This window comes from Oenanthe melanoleuca, chromosome 7 (genome assembly GCF_029582105.1).
Source record: "Oenanthe melanoleuca isolate GR-GAL-2019-014 chromosome 7, OMel1.0, whole genome shotgun sequence".
NCBI lineage: Eukaryota > Metazoa > Chordata > Aves > Passeriformes > Muscicapidae > Oenanthe > Oenanthe melanoleuca.
Window position 1 is genome coordinate 26,445,019 of NC_079341.1, and position 17,649 is coordinate 26,462,667.

The 17,649-nt window shown below is 44.3% G+C and overlaps 1 protein-coding gene across 4 annotated transcripts in view; it reads right to left on the reverse strand.

Annotated features, from left to right (window-relative positions):
- SEMA5B (semaphorin 5B) overlaps positions 1-17,649 on the reverse strand; it is a 257,508-nt gene that overhangs the window by 20,532 nt on the left and 219,327 nt on the right. For all 4 annotated transcript variants that reach the window (XM_056496469.1, XM_056496470.1, XM_056496467.1 and 1 more), the window contains exons 14-22: positions 16,993-17,110; positions 11,342-11,523; positions 8,203-8,346; positions 6,579-6,726; positions 5,106-5,331; positions 4,248-4,466; positions 2,239-2,409; positions 1,457-1,606; positions 510-554 (exon numbers count right to left, since the gene is read on the reverse strand). In XM_056496469.1, the coding sequence (XP_056352444.1) occupies positions 510-554; positions 1,457-1,606; positions 2,239-2,409; positions 4,248-4,466; positions 5,106-5,331; positions 6,579-6,726; positions 8,203-8,346; positions 11,342-11,523; positions 16,993-17,110 (1,403 nt within the window). The remainder of the gene's footprint in view (positions 1-509; positions 555-1,456; positions 1,607-2,238; positions 2,410-4,247; positions 4,467-5,105; positions 5,332-6,578; positions 6,727-8,202; positions 8,347-11,341; positions 11,524-16,992; positions 17,111-17,649) is intronic.

Consider the following 17,649-nt stretch of genomic DNA (forward strand, 5'->3'; position numbering starts at 1 on the left):
CTGGATCTTTCCAATACATGCAGAAAAGAGACACAGTTTCTGTGAGAGGTAAGAACTTGAATGAAAGGAAGTGCTTGGAGGACAAGTATAAACCTCTAATCTCATCCTTTATCAGCAAAGGATCTAAGAGATCCTTTTCACTTAAATCTTTATAGATTATTTAAAAACACCTGCCTCCAAACAGCTGCAGGCTTACAGTGGTGAATGGGGAATAACCCTTTCTTCCACCTGAACCATTCACCCTGGAGGTAGAGAGACACAAGCAATTGCTCTCTGTTAATTAATGACCCTCAGTGGCCAACCAAACTTCCAAACAAATAAAAATCTTGGAGCTGACAAGTGGACATGCAATACATTCCTCCAGTCTTACTCAGACAGCAAGACTCCAGTGGAATTAAGGCTATCAGTGGGATATGAGCTGCATAGATTAATGGTTTGGTTGATATTGCACAGGGAGAAAAGAAGTCAGGTTAAGATAAAAATAAGATATATAGTTAGTGGTAACCTACCTCCACAGTTCGTGCTCTCATCGATGCTGGAGGCTGGCAAGATCACTAAACAAAGAAAAGAAGATTGGAGAAAGTTGTCATTTTGCCATCCCTTTACTTCTTCAAGTAATTAAACCCTCTGTGCTCCAGACACGAGAAGGTGCTCATATGTTCTCCAGGAAGCTGAGTCTCTCTCTAAATTGAATTACAAGCTCATGGTTTGAAACACACGCAACGAAACCTCTCCAAAGATCTTATAATTCCAGTACTGTTACCTGATCACTCTTTAGCTTCTTCAATTTAGGGAAAAGATGGTAGCTGAGAAAACCATGAAAAAGAATACCATTGCCTAGAGATCTCAGATTTTTAAGTCAGTGCACTGTAATCCAAAAAAAGAACATGTGGAAAGGCATTATTCAGTCTAGACCTGGATCAGATATTTGCCTGAGAGATTCAATTTCCAGAAAGCACAGGTTGGAATATGCTGATGACCATCTGTCATCAACAGTGTTGCTCTGTTAGACCCCTGATTAATCTCCCACCTTCACACCCCATTTTTCTGCATCTGCCTCACCTTAATTCTTCACTCTTTTGGGATGCTTTTTGGATACCTGACATCAATGACCTACTGTTACCCATATGCAATACTGAGAACAGAGACAATTTTTATAGCCCAGCCTAAGACAAACTATACAAGTTTAAAAGCTTCAGTTCAGGTGAAGCAATAGTAGTTATTTGTTACAGATCAAAGGAACTCTGTTTAAAAGAAATGTTAAGCTGCTTAGTGAGAGCCATTTACCCTGTGCCTGCCACAAGGGAATATGTAGCGTTTGTCTATTTCCTTGTTTTTCTAGAAGCATCCAAGCCAAATTTATAATAGAGAAAATCTCAGCCTAGTTTGACATTCCAGGCACGAGCTGCTGTCCCGAACTGTCCCAGCCTGTCCTCCTGGTTGAGCCGGTACGTACCAGGAATTTCATTGTACAGGCAGTCCTGGAACTGAGTGCTGTTCCCGACGCACTGGGAGGAGTCGGGGCTGTGCACCTCGCAGTAGCGGCTGCGGTACTGGATGCCCTCTTCATTGCACAGGCTCCACTCCGACCACTCTGACCAGCCACCTGGAATCCAGGGTCAGGAAAACACACACAGCGTTACCAAGCAGGAAAAGGAGGCTTTGTAGATAACAGACTTCTCACCAGCTCAAAGATCCTAGATCCTGGCCTGGGCTTCTCTCACACATCTATTCCATGGGTCCTTAGTGCATTTAATTTTCTCATCTCACTCTACTTGTCAGGTTGTTGTTCTCTTAATATGGACTAAACCAAACCTCGGTGGAGCACTGAATGGAACAAAGTTGTCTTACAAGCTCCTATATCATCTCTCCGGTTAAAGATCTACAAGGAGCAGGGTGGGGCAATGTTGCACAAATTAGAGCACTCACAGAGTTTTTGCTGAGGTTCCTAAGGGCAGCAGTCAACCTGTACTGGATCATAAATACACAAAGGTAGTTCATAGCAAAATTTTCCAGCACCAGAATGCCAGGGCAAGGCCAGTAAACAGGCAAAGAGAAAGGGGCTGCACTGGAGTTAACACTGGGAGGTTTCCTTATCCGCTGGCTCAACACACATCGAATAAATGACCAAAAAACTTGTAACTGGTGGTGTTTCTGATTTGTTTTTTAAACATTTTGCAGCTGTGCCTTGCTCCCAGCAGCATGAAGCCAGCTGGAGCAGGGATGAGGAGCGGCTACCTTGGCAGGGGTGTGTGTTGCAGAGGGCCTCCTCGGTGTGCAGCCCGATGCAGATGTCCTCCCCGCTGGACGGAGCTGGGTTGGTGCAGGTCCGTGTGCGCTGGTAGTGCCCACCCCCACAGGTGGCTGAGCAGTGAGACCAGGGAGTCCAGCAGGACCACGAGCCTTTCACTGGAGGACATTCAAAAGCAAGCACAGACAGGTCATTGGTTACTCCTCTCACTGTGACAAAGCTGGAGAGCCCCTGTGTCTCACCTTGCACATCCACCCTGCCCACACTAGCTAGCAGTTTCCTACACCCCAGGGCATTTGGGCCTGACTTCACATCAAGAGAGGGTACAAATCCACTTCACTCTATGGATACAGGAAGAAATCTATGCAGAAAAAGACTCTGCATCACAAAGTGCCAAGACCAGAAACTATTCTTCGTTGTAATCATTACTGTTCACTGAAATATTCTACTCCATTCTATTCCTTTCCTTTTTATAAAACAGCATTGCTGCTATTATTATTATTATTATTATTATTATTATTATTATTATTATTATTATTATTATTACTACTACTACTACAATGATTACTATGTTGTCTCCTGAAACTTCATTGCAACAGCAGATTTACTTGGGGAAAAAAGCACTGTAGCACTGAAGTGGAACCTTTCTGTGGGAGGCCCAAGTCCTCTAGTTCCAGCCTTCAGGAAACAAAACTCAGCAGCTTTATTTATTGACCCTGCATTGGACTAGGTGACCCTTAAAGGTCCCTTCCAACCCAAACCAATCTATGATCTAAGCATAACCCTATAAGAGATCAATAATAAAACTAGGGAGGAATTTAAGATCCCTGAATCCGTCTCCCCTCCCCACCCACTAAACTGCCTGGTTTGCAGGTCCACATGCCATTAATTCAGAAGATAATAACCTGATGACTTAGAGCAAAATAAACCCAGGATTTGTGTATACACATTGAGTGAGGCAGGGAGGGAGGGAGACACAGAGAAATACTAATCATGCACTCAGAACAGATTGTAAAACATCAGTGTCCAAGGGGAGAAAACAGCACAGAAAAAGGGCACAGACATTTGTGAAAAGCCACTGAGAGCTTCCAAAATAGTACTAATAGCTGCCTTTATAGTGCTAGAGTTATTTCCTTTTTATAGGCCATAGAGTGCAATATTTGACACTCCTGCTACGCTCTTGCTTCACATTCTGATCATATCTGCATTTGAATTTTATCTTTGTATTGAATTTTAGAATCATAATGGTACTACTATAATAGAGCATTTTCAAGTGTAGGCCACAAACTGTATTGCCAGAGGTAGATAATTGCTGGAAAGAGGCAAGGTAATTTGTGTAAGATCACTTAAATTTAGCTTAGACAGTTATTACAGAGCAAGGAGAAGGATAAGTGAGAGAGAATACAGTAGTCAATGGTCTATTACTACTATTCTGGACCAGGAGTGCAACATAAACATGAGGACAAACTCGAAAACCAGGAAACCAGGCAAGAATACTCCCTGCTGGCTGTGCAGGAAATGGTAACTGATGTCAAGAGTAGATGCCCATCGCAAGAACAATACGTAAGCAGGAGAGGGGGAAGAAATAAGTGTTCACAAGAAGAACTGCCACATCAAGCATCTCTATACAGTATTAAGCCACATTTATTAAGCCTGCCTCCTCATCACAGAGCAGATGCACCATGGTGCCCTCCACTGGACAGAGCATCCAACCTTCCTGTAGCAAAGGCTACAAGCCACCATACTACTTTCTCTAGGGGATGTGGCTGTTACCCTCTGAGCCAGGTGAAATCTAAGTCAGCACTAAAGATAACTTATGTGGGTCCTTACAATAGCTTTAAAAAACACAAGGAAAATCCCCCAAATTAAAAAAGAACAACAAAAAAGGCAGCTTAGAAATACTGATTTTGTGATTTTTGTTGTTGTTGTTGTTGCTATACAGTTAAGATTTGGGAAAACACCTCTGAATTTCATGCAGGAAGATGATCATGGTTACCTGGGCAGGGGTGAGGATTGCAGTCTTGGTACTCCATCGCTGACCCCACACAGGGCAAGCCACCATTTTTAGGTTCAGGGTTTGTGCATGTTCTCTTCCTAATCCTAAAGCCCAGCTCACAGTCCCTGGAGCAGGAAGACCAGGCCCCCCAAAAGGACCAGCCCCCATTGATAATCCGGGCAGAGGTCTTACCAGTCTTGAGGAGGTCATCAACAAGAGCTTCAAGGAAAACAAAAAAGACACCATAAGATCACAAATTAATAATTTGTTGGGCTTTAAAAAGGGGTCATTATTCAGCTCATGAATAAAATCAGTATCTATGTGCCCTGCAGAATAGCTTCTGTTGAAAGCCCTTTGCAAGAGTTTTTTTTCACAGAGCTACAGCTAAGCAAGACAGAAAAAGAAATTTGTAACAGTACAAACTGAGTCTGCTGGTAACCTTGATAAATGACCTCCCTGGGCAGCAAATTGTGACAGCCCAGGCTGTGCCCTCAAGATGCTGCCTTGCATCCCAGCAGTCCTGCAGGGAACAACCCGAGACACACTGCACAAGGGCAGCTCCAGGGAGAAAGAAATGACATACTGTCCTGAGAAGAGCTCTTCTCTTCCTTACACCCTCATTACTCGCCTCTTGTCTTTGGGGCAGCCTAGCAGGAGCAAGAAAAAAATCTATACACTGCCATAAGCCCAGAGCTCACCACTGTGTATCTGTGTCACAGGGCTTTCCCCATCCCTGCCACTCTGCAGTGACACCAGTCACACATGTCAACACTACTGCAGGCACAGCCAGGGCTTTTGTTCTGAGAGCATCCCCCTTCCCCCAGCACGCCCAGGTCCCCCAGGGCTGGCAGGACGTACAGTCAGTGTCACACACTGCGGAGCCGTCGTTGGGGCAGAAGCGGCTCTCGGTTTTCTTCCTGCCGAACTGCAGCTCGTGGGGGTCCGGGAGCTGCGCCCGGCACGTGTAGCGGAAGCGCTGCTCCTGGCGGGCGCCGCTCTGCGTGATGTTCACGGGCATCCACGGCGTCCAGGGCGTGTTCCTGCGCACCTCCGGGCAGCTCTCCGGGTTGCAGGTCTTATATTCCTGCCAAGAAGGACAATCACTCCCTCCTTACTTATTAAACAGCGCAGCCTAACTGGCAGAGGCTTATTTACACTTCAGAAAATAAGGGGGTACTCTCTGGATCTCAGACAATCCCCATCCACCCTATCTGATCTCACAGGAACGAGTCAGTGCTGGGCATGACATAAAATGTGGTGACTGTGGAGGCACTGGTGATGCATAGGTGGACTGTGCTTGCTATTTTTATGTCTCCCTCAGGTTTGTGTTTCTTTGCTGACTCAAAGTCCTGTGGGGCTTCGAGAGCTTGGTTCATTATGGGCAGGAGAATAATTCAGGCAACAGATAATAATAACAGCAAACAAGTTTTCTACTCTCACCCTGAGATGCTGTTCTCAGGTCAGCCTAGACGAGCCTCAAGAGGACAAAAGTCAGTAAGGTTTATTCTGTGAAAGTTTATAATTTTATTTTTAATCTGGGTTGAGAGTAGATCTTTTTACAGCTAATTTTGTTTGGTTGGCTTTTCAAACTCTCTAGTGAAGGTTATGAACCATTTGCCATCCTTAGTCTAGAGCAGCCATTAAGTACAGACAATATTCTGGCTGGCTGGGAATGGGGATTTGAGGCTTTTACAATTCTCATCACTAATGGGAGGAATTCCAGTGACAAATATTTGTGTTCTTGATTTAAAATAACTAAATAAACAACTCTTTTCTGGCAGAGGGGAAGAATAGTAATGCCTCAGGACTTCAGGATTCTAGTGTAAATGCCAAACAGCTTGTGAAGAAATGGGAGGTTCCAGATCAAGTCTGGTTACATTGAAATGAAACCCCACAAAACCAATTAAAATGGCTGTATGAAACAGCTGCCAGAACAGGAAAGGGAAAGTAAAGAGAGCAAATGGAGTGTTGGACCTGTTGTTTACTCAAGTATGACAGTGCAACTCATTTCTGATGTGTGTGTGGCCTCCTTGACTCTACAGGATCATCCTTAGGAGTGGGACAGAGAAAGGAACATGTTTGGAGCTTTCAGGTAAAGGACTTGATATCAGCCTACAGAGGCCTAAGGAAGAACTTTGCAGACTAGTCTGTCCCTGAATTTGCCACTCTTCTGTTTCCAAATTCATTTCAGCATACACTGCAGCAAAAACTGAGGACAGCATTTTCTTGCTTGAGAAATAAAACCACAATAGAGAGAGAAGCTAAATACCCCATTCCTCGATGCTACTGTCAATAGGTGCCTCTCATGCAATGTCAGTAAATAATACATACCACTGCACAGCCTGGACATGTGTTTCCATTTTCACAGGACCTCTGTCTTGAATGAATCCCTCCTCCACAATTCACACTACATTTATTCCAAGGTCCCCATGAAGACCAAAAAATCGGTAATGGACATGGACTGTTCTCATTACAGAATCTGAAAGAAGAAAGTGCATTGCTCAAAAAACTCCGTGTCAGCACATCCGAGGGATGAAACGGTGTGGGACGCAAGACTGCACACTGCATTTGGGTGCAACTGATGCATGCAGAGAGCCAGCAGAGGCTGACAAAATGTCAGATTAGCAATATTCCTGTCCATGGAGAGAAATGTAGCCTTTGTATCAAATGGGTGTGGTTAATCAGGCTGAGCTTGGTGAGGCAGCTGAAGTAAATGGTAGAGACCAGGTTTTCTGAAGTGCCCTGTCTCAGAACTTTTCCACAAATACCGAGTCCACAAAAGAGCTTATAAACTGAAGCCCAAGTGTGACAAAGAGAGAGTGGATAGTAAATATTCTAAATGGGATGACTGGTGGGAGCACAACTCAACAGTGATCTGTCACTAATGGCAGGTGCTAAACACTTGACAATCTTCTCTTCACACAATCTGGCTTTTACTGCTGCCTCGACTCTAACAAGCTAGAGTTTGCAACTGGATCCTCTAGGCATCTAAAAGCAGGCCCTAAGTGAATGCTATTTCATGTTCTGTGTCAAAAGTAACTGTAATTTGTTCAGCTTTTTAATCAATATTGTTATCAAATTTAATCACATAGAACAGCAACTGACTCAGAGGTAGTCTTTAAACCAAAAAAGACTATTGTGAATGGACACAAATCAAACCAAACATTAAAATGTCTTGAAACATGGAAGGTAAATGAATTGCTCTTTTTATTCTGAGAAATGCAGAGACATATGTCTTAGTGACCACTCAAGGGACAAGCAACAGCTTATTGCCAAGTAGAGGTGGCCTTTAATGAAATGTCATGCCTGGAAAGAAGCTGGGATGCCTTGAAGTATGTATTTCATGAGGGGCCAAGCTTGAAGAAGCATTATAGTGCAGATGGCTCTGTATGTTCAGAAAGCATTGGGTTTTAGTAATTTTGTGTGAAATTTTCATAGTTTAGAGGGGGAAAAAGATGTTTTTCTGATACCATGCTCTGCAAAAACTCAAGTCTGAATCTGTGAGTTAAGCTGTATTTTGCCTTGAACTCCTTTTGGAGTATCAGCACAAGTAATAGAGACTTGGGAATGGTGCAACTGGCAGTAAAAGCTGCACATACTCAGCTGCCACTCCAGGGATGGATCAAAACGGAGTAACTGTGTCCACAAACTCTGCAGTGCCAACAGCAGGCACATCTTCTCCCTTCGGGGAGGAGGTCAGCCCTCTGTGTGGGACAGGAATACTTGTGAAGGTCTGAAGGGTCCTGTTTGGGAGTGAGGGCAGCTCTGGCTGTCTGATGCTCACAGGCTTGTGGTAAGAGTGTCCATGCACACAGACAGCTGCATCCCTCCCGGGCCCTGGGACTGCTTCTGCTCTGTGCATTGATCTCAATCACCTCAATCTGCCTTCCCAGCCACCACTTCCAGCTGCCAGCATTGCAGCCACAGAAATGAACACACCATGGGCAGCCCATACCTCTCCTCCCTGCTCTGTCCCACGCAGACCCTGCCCCCGTAGCGCGGGGCGGGATTGCTGCAGGATCGCTGCCGCACCTGGAAGCCGATCCCACAGGAGGTGCTGCACGGGGCCCAGGAAGACCACGGTGTCCAAGCGCCATTCCTAGCAAGAAGGGTGAGAGAGAACAGTATGGCAGAACTGTTGAACTCATGGGAGAATGGATTATTCATTTCAATCAGACTTTGTATCAGGGGAGTTTTTAAAAGGGAGTTTCAAAAGTGCAAGTGGCCTAACTATCCTCCCCTTGAAGTCTCTAAGAATTAGAAAGGAGGACAACTAAGCCAATGCTGAATGATTTTGAAAATGTCTCCTAGGATTTATTGGACAATAGTGTAGTTAGTGTAATTTTTATTGACTATTCCCCCACCATCTTCCCCATGTATCATAACCTTGCTCTTCTGACCCAATGGCTGATCCCAAAATTGTATATCCTGAACTCTTCTGCACAAAGACTTCCGATTTTGAGGATCATGAATGCCAGTTGTGCTCAAGGATGTAAAAAACCTACCCTCTGCTAATTCAGTAGGTACTGATGCTTTAAATCTTTCACAGCAACATCACTGCCAGCTTCCATGTTTTCATCACAAACCTCATAATATTTTGTGTTTTCCTAAAGCCTTCAGCATTGAATCCTATTAAGTGGAAATCTCAAATTTCATTAAAAATAACAATAATTGCTTCTAGCTTTCATGGCCGCCTGCAGACGTCACTGTAGTGTGACCTCAAATCTGTAGAAACCAGAGGCAATTAAGAGCTCAGAGGCAGGATCAAGTTTCATGGTTTAATGGGTGATCACATCTCTGCTAAACAGTGGTAACACAGCCTGAAGCCAGTATGATGTAAAACCCCCTAGTTCACACCTCAGCGCTGGAGACATTGGCAAAGCTCCTGTGAGAGGCTGAGCAGGCACGTGCAGGTGCCTAAAATGTGTGCTTACACAGAAGCCAACATTTTCATCTTTAAAATCTTGCATCTATTAAAGCTCACTTTCCTCTGATTTGGCAGCACTGGACCTTGAAGCAGGAGAGGAGGAACCATATCTCATCTATTCTGTGCTGCAGGTTTCATTTCATATGGAGCCAGTGGTAATGCTCTGTCTTATAAAACTGCCTAATCTTGACACTTCAGTGCCTTAAGCCAAAAAATATCTTTTCTGGGGTGTGTTTTTTTATAAAGAAAAACCTTTCTAAAAAGTCTAGTCAAAAAACAACTCAGGTGCTCTCTGACTCTTGAAAGCTAAGCTTGAAAACAGATGTTAATTTTCAAAGCATTTACTGAACTAATAATACTGCTGGCAAGAAATATATTCTGGCATACCACCAATCAGGGCAGAGGATGAAAGTTAAAACCCACATTGCCCTTCACAGTTTTTGTATTTTTTATCAACTCTTGCCTGTTCTTGGCAACTTTATTTCAGAACTCTGTTAGATCTTTCCCCCTTCCTCTTCTTGTTCTCTCATCCCTCTCCCTCTCTCCCTTCCCATCTCCCACCCCAAACAAGGTCAAAGAACAAGAAATCCACTCATATAAAAATCCTACTATTCCATATTATTCTGCTATGTTTTAAACCACCTACTACCTCCCCACTCTTTAAGCCAAAAGAATGATTATATGTAAAATCACGAAAAGAAAAAAAAAATCAAATGGAAGGTTGGTGTTACTGCTGCAAAAAGGGCAAGTAATTTCTGCTAAAGATATCCTCAAAACCCCAACAATTCTCAACATCTATTTGTGTTTCAGGATTTTTAACAGAAGTAAAGACACCTTCCACTTTCAGATCTCCAGCTTTTTAATAGAACTCATCTTTAAACATCCTACTCCCTCTTTGCAGAAAGAAATCTCAATGACATATGAAGTCAATTAAAGGAAATTTGAGGGCTGAAGCGGATGTAGGATGACCAGATGTCCCTATTTTTCAAACCATGCTGTTTTCGTATGTCTTAAGATTGAATAATCTGTTTTTTCATCCCCTTCTTAGAAGCTGTTCCTGCCTCTTTTGCCATCAGAGCAGTGCTGAGAAATCCATCCCACTGGCATGTTTTCCATTTGCCACTGACAGAAAAAGCCTGCTTGGGGAAGGCTTTGCTCAGCCCACGGTGGCAGCACAGGGGCAGGAATGACTGCACACCTTTTGGGCAACACAAACACTGAAAGGAGAGATGCCAATTAAAACATGAGTATTGCTGAATTTTTGGTGCAAAGGCCAGCACCAATCTCCAGGGATGAGTCAAGAGGCAGCTGTCCTTAATGGAATGAATGTTTATGGAGAAGATAAAGTAGATAAAAACTGTATTGACCCAATATTTACCAAAATCCTGGCTGCCCCCACCCTGATTAAATAGCGCTTACACTAGTGCATCATGTTCCCTTGACTCATGACATGATGTATTCTGAGGGTGGTGGGGTACCACAGACACGAACACCATGGCTATGTTTGGGCACCCTGCAGGAGGACATTTAGCTTCCATAGTGCCAAAGCTGAGTTTTAGGCTCCCGTGGCAGGCAGCACTTCAGCAGAAGCTGAGCTGCCTGTGCTGTTCCAGCGCCGTCCCAGCAGCGCCTCCCGCGCCGCCGGCTGCCAGAGGATGACTGTGCTCTCACCTGCCCAGCAGACAGCCTGTGCTGCTGACAGGTCACAGACTCACAGAACAAGGCAAACAAGCCTTGCCTGGAGCTGGGCTCAGCCCTGTCCTTACAAGTGCTGCTCTGAAGGAGCTCTGCTTGGTTTTGGCAATGTGGTCTTGGAACCCAAACTCTGAAAAGTTATGAGCTTATCGATTTTTTCAGTCTACTGTTCAGCTGGCTGACAGCTACCTCTGCCTTACTCACCTCCTCTGATAGGTCACTAGTCACTGTACAGCAGAGGGAAACCAAGGCGTAGTGTAGTGTACATTAATTTGGGGTGCTTATCTTCCAAGAGCCTTGGCTGAGGGCCCTTCACTCAGAGCCCTTGGGTTTCTTCATTTTATACTGACTTCAAACTGGTCCTCACACACCTCACTTTGGCTGGGATACAATGACATGGTCACAGGAAAGAGCTAAGCTGTGGACAGACACAACTCTTGTTCCCTTAAGAAGCACAAAGACACTGAGATACCTTGAACAATTTGCGACCTCAATCCTGGCCCCTTCACAGCTGCGGCCTCCACAGCGAGGACGAGGGCTGTCACATGAACGTGACCTACACATACAGGAGCCTGTGCTGTCCCCATCTGAGTGCTCACACAGTTGCCATGGGGACCAAGGCCCCAGTCTTCCATTTGTTGTCAGGTTTTTCACCTAATTTTAAGAGGAGAAAAAGTCATTAATAGCAAGTTTACATTTCTGGAGACAGGCCCACAAGAGAAATGCCAAACAAAGCTGCCGGGGGGATTAGGATGCATCTTAGATGGGAGCTGTCTGTGCTTGCGAGCAGGATTCAAACAGAGGGTTGTTTTCAGACAATGCCACATCAATATTTACCCTCCAAATTCCACACAGCATACCTAACATGTGCACACAGGCACCGAGCCGACCCAGCCAGCACCACTCCAGGAGGGAGCATCCATCTGCCACACAACCACCAACCACACTCCCTGTTCCACACTGCACAGCTTCAGCCCCTCAAGCAACACCATGGCCAGTACTGACTGACCCCACTCCATCATATTCCAGCCTCTGCAGGGCTTCCTGCAGAGTATTTTCCAAGTTAGTGTTCATATAACCATAGTGACCAGCTGAGGCTGGGGCCTCACTGATTTTGGCCCTGTCCAAACCTACAGTAAGAACTGTTTCCCTTTCTAAACTGAGCTGTAGCTGTGGATGAAGAACAAAAAGTAAAGAACATGATGGCGACTAGCATTAATGCTGAGGATCACACAGTCACTTAAAGAGCAAGAATTCATCTCAAGACAATTAATAGACCAGACCATGCTGCTATCTGTTCCCTCTGCCCTTTGCTTCACGCCTGCACAGCCCTGAACAGGTTGGGACTTGACAGCTGTACACTATAAAGAAGGAAAAATACAGTAGTCCTGGCAGACCAAGAGCACGAGAAACAGAACTGTTTCAGGGCAGGTGTAGACAGGGTGTCAGAGTTTGCTCTCCTGTGCCCTGTTTTAACCAGTGCTTCTAGGGGAGCCCTAAGCCGAGGGCTGGGGACCAGGTTGCTGGGGCCCTTGCCTCCAAGGCTGTCTGGAGACAATGTGTGCTACCTGCTTCTCCCTGGAATCACTCCTGGCCACTACTGCCTTCTTGTAACCACATCACCACTACTGCATAACCCTGCAGCCCAAAACCATGTCTTGAAAGATTCCCTGAACACCCCTGTCCTGGCATCCCCTCTGCTGCTGATTTGAGAAACACAACACAGAAAAGGGTTGGTGCTGGTCCTGCCTGTGTACAGCTACTCCCTTGTAGCAGCACAGCACCATGATGCACTTCTGCCCTGGTGGCTCCCTCCGTGCTCCCCATCCCATCCCAGAGTGCCAAGCCTTGCAGGCAGATGGCACAGATGGTGCCTGTGGGGTGACCCATTCAGTGGTGGGGTGCTTAGCAGCTTTGCTAAAGCCACTGGATTTGGCCTCAGTGTTGCACACAATGAAAGGTGCAGGAAGGAAGATGCTGAGCCCCTGGCAAGCAGCCCAGGCCCCAGATCTGAGCCAGCCACGCTGACAAACCCCACGGTGCCATGCTTCACTGAGCTCTGCTGCCAGCAGGATCAGTCTCCTGGGCTGCCCCAGAAGGGCAATGATTCTTCCTGCTTTACAGACAAGTAAACTGAGGCACAGAGGGGCTGTGAGCCTGCTCAGGAGCCATACAGGCAGCCCACCACAGCCATGGGAAGAGTGCTTTCCAGCGCTCATCCTCTGAAACATGCTGCTCTCTGCTGATTTTCCAAGAGTGGCACTACATTCAACACTCACAATGTACCTCTGGTGGGTTGTCATCTTCCCCTCTCACCCATCTGCAGCAGCATCAAAAATATGCAGCAGTGGCATGGAAGCAATTTAGATCTGATACTGCACTCATCAGGCTGCAGCTGGGGGTTTCAGGCATCTGCTGTAAACCTTTGTTTGCAATAGATTATCATGTAGTTGTAAAAATTTGCTCTGGGCTGCAGGTTACAAGGCAAGATGCCCACAGAGGAGATGACTGAGTTTTGTTGTTGTTGAATTTGCTGTTTTAAACATTGTTTAAAAATCAATGCAGTTGGGTTTCTAGAAGTTGGGGGGGTGGGGATGGGGTGTCAAAATAAGTACTTTGAGATATTTAATACTAGATTTTTATCTCCTTTTTCCTCCTTCCTTACAAAAGTCATAATCCAAGTATTGGATCATTTCTATTCATTTTTGAGCCAGAAAGCCTTGCTGATTCCAGCAGGGAGTTCTGTTCAGAAATCAATGGTATTATTTGGCCCATGGCATCAATTAAAAAAAAAAAATAAAGCTAACAAATAATTATTGGCTCGTAAGTGATACTGGGAAACAACCCAAAAATTAAACAAACAAGCAACCATAACAAAAATGCTGAGATTTATAAACATGTCACACTGTGAGTGTGGGAAGTTTTTACACTTAAGAAATTACATATGGATTATTATTCCATCTTTAAATTCACAAAAATATCTTCAAAAGAGCAAACTTGGAAAGTGGGATAAAAACCCATATGCACTGATCTTTTTCAGGAATACCTTTACAAGGCAAATCCTTTGAAGCCTACACAGTGCCCACCAGACAGGGAGGACATCTTTAAAAACACATCTGATCAAATTCCCTTCCCTCACCTGACAATATTGCCAATTCTGGAATTCTTGTCCTTTATAAACTGCCATACTCACACCAAAGGCCTCAACTTTTTTCTTTCTTCCTTGTAGAATCCAAAAGCTCAAGTGCAGGATCTAAAAATTCAGACTGACCACTCCTAATCCCTGTTACTATGATATTTTCCATGTAAGAGTGGAAGCATTCCTTGTTCTTTCAATTAATTTACTCTTTGTCTTAGGATTCAGATATCAACTGCTTACAATTTTGCCAAGTTTTAATTACTTAATCTGGAAGTTTCCATGCTAGCTGTTTAATGAAAGCTGAAAATTCTTGCAAAGTTTCAGTCAAATTACTTAAATAATTTATAAAATCAAATCTAGAGGAAAAGACTGTCCATAAGTAGCAATATTTTCCTTGAAACTAACTAGTGTTCAGAGCAAGGAACTGAACTTTATGTCATTGTAACGCCTTTTTGCAATTCCCATGAAAAGACATTCAAAACTGTCTGGGGTATTAAAATCCTTGGGACAAGGGAAAAAAATCATTTTTCAGAGATTGATGGATTTTAATCCATGATTTAACCCAAAGATCTTTCTGTGCACTGGAGATGCTTCAGTGTGGGCCACAGCAGGATCACCCTGGGCACTGCAGATCTGAGCAGCTGAATCCACAAGAATTGACAGCAGGATACAAGACACCCTAAAACAGAGTGGGGAAACTGCCACTGATTAGCAAGAAAATGAAGTAGCATGGAACAGATGCAATATGACTAAGATAGGGCTTTGCTGGAAACACAGAGGGGGACTGGGATGAAAACGTGAAAGAAAGATCATTGTTTGGCTCAGGATAAGGAGCACTTTACTGGGAATATTCAACTCCTGACTTGCCAACCACCCTCAGGAGTGACACCATGAGCTTGGCTCATAGTTTATTAGCTAAAGCTAATATTCCTTTCCTGCCAGTGGCTCATGTTGGCATCAGGAAGATATCACAAAACAGGATGTGTCTGTTTTTCTAAAATCAAACTGCACCTGACTTCCTTCTCCCAAGCCTCACTCCTTTCTCCCAGGAAAGCACATACAATCCTGTATCAGGAGTCTGATAAAGCATGGGCACAAACATAGAAGAGCAATGGAGCTTGTGGAATTTGTGTGCTACCATTTTTCGATGTTAAATGGTTTACATTGCAACCTCAGTAATGAGCCTTTAGAAGATTCTGGATGTTATGTAGTAATAACATATAGTAACCATTACCCAATGTATTATGTTAACACTGCACGATTAAGCCTCTGTTTAAAGTCCCTTAATATTAAAGCTGGAGAGTGGGAATCTGTGCCACGATGTAGTGCTGTACAAAGCTGATCAGACTAGCTCTGAACAAGCCTGTTTGCACAAGAGCAGCAGTCAAGTTGTGTTAGTGTTGTGGTTGACTCATGCAAATGCCTGGCCCATGTAGGATATAATTCAATAATATGCCAGTTCTGGCTTTAAAAGTTGCTGAATGCCAGTCTCTCAACTGTGCCAGGACATCTGTTTGTGGGCTAGGCTGCAGAAGAACTCACTGACACTAGCTGGGTTAGGAAAAGTTTATTTGGGAGGGGTGCTTTTAATCTACACCATTTCACACTTGACTGTGATCTCACATACAGCTGTACCATCACAGCTGAGTGCCTGGTGCTCAGCCCAGAAAAGTAGGGTGGGAAAAGCCAGGACTTCTTATGACAGTAACTCATCCAACTAAACTCACAGACAGGTCTTTTGCAGGAATGAAGTTTGGCATTGGGTCAGTTACATTCCCCTTCCCTTTCAGTGCTCATCTGCTCATCTCATTCTAGACCCTTGCTTCTGTTGACCATGACCTTTGTCCTGCACTGAATACAAAGAAATACTTGAATATTGCTGATGTAGGTGCTTAAATGAGCCATCCCACTCCACACCAGTGTGAATTTGTTCCAGTGAGTGGCAGGGGTTAATGAAAAGGAAAACACTTGCATGTGGATTTTAAACAGCTTGGCAGCCTGTCAGTCAAAGAGCACAAGGCTGATATATGTAACAGAGTAGGAGCATCTACACAGAAAATAATCTACAATGAAATGTAAAAAGAAATGTAAAACTAGCACATCAAGAACAGCCAGAACTCCTGAATATTCTGTGCTGGATTTTTATGACCTTGAAACAATGATCTGGAGTAGTTTGTTCCCTAGTGTGCACCACAGCAGACATGTTCAAACTAGAGGATTAACACCTCACACACCTATCAACAGACACAGGCATTAAGCAGGACGAGATAACAGCGTGGGCAATCAAGAAGCACTGCATCCCAGTTCAACACAGGAGGGTTATAAACACACAAGCCTCTGAATCCAGCAGTGAAAAACTTAAGCCTGCCAAGCTGAGGATGGATTGAAGTAATGACTAATATTTCCTGGGAAAATATCTGAGGAGTAAGGAAGATAAGAGGAATAAACATCCCAGCACCTCCAGACAGAAGCAGCATACTGAAGATATAACCCATCGAGTCCTCTCTTCCTATCTACTGGACTTAGCAGTATTAACATACTAATTGACGTTAGATAATAACAATGAACATTAATGACAATTTCTCCTCCACCCTCAATTTATTTAACAAGACTGGTTTTTCCTCCCCAGCCAGCTTGCAGGTACAGTTCAAGCAGCAGGAATTATACTCAGCCAGACAGCTTCTGGGGTCCACAGCCAGGAACTGGATATTGTTGTCAGAGAAGGGTGTGTGGCTGGGAACAGAGCTGGAGAGACAACTCCAACTGATTCAAGAAGAGACACTTCTTTTCTACATGCATCTTTTGGAGATCAGGGCCAGGAAAAAAGGCCATCTCTTTCCAGTGAAGACCTGAGATTTGCTCTCAGGTCTGCTGGAGTCAGATTAGAACAGCCAGACCTCTTCAGGCTTCCACACACTCACCTTCTCTTCTCCCTTCTACACATACACACATATATATAAAATATTTCCACTCCTTCCACTTACTGGGCACTCAGTAATGTTTTGGATCCAGAGGCTCATGTTGGAGCTGTCCTCAATGGTGGTGCATCGCTTCTGCTTGCTATCCCAGCCACAATAAGGGTCTCTGGCTCCCAGGCATTCCCTGCATGTGCAAAGACAAAAGATTAAAGCCCTTTAAGACTGTCTAGCTCTAAAGACACATACTCAAGTACAGTCCTTGTATATGACAGCTGTCAACCACACCAAGGCTCAGCAGAAGATACAATTTCTTTAAGCAGAGGTTTACCTGCTTGGAAGGGGGGAAAATGAATCAGAGGGTGATAGGACACAAAGCAAATATCACTCACAGAAGCTGTAGATTAAAAATCAGTTCACTCTTCACCAAGGCCTAGGGAAAGAGAATTACTTTACAAATTTTAGTCAAAGAACACTTGTCATTGAGATATCTTTGTGCCTCCATGTAATCACACAGCAGGCCAAATCTCACACAAAGCAACCTCTGTGACTATGTTTTCTGACACTGTGTCCATCCAAAGGGGTTAGACAAGCAGAATTAGCCAATGGACCGGTAATAAAGGCTTTCTATTAGTTGTGGTCTTTGCTGGAACAATGGTTTCATTTATAATCCCAGCATCAAGATGTCAGTTTGGAAAAGTCACAGCAGAACATTATTTCTAAGCT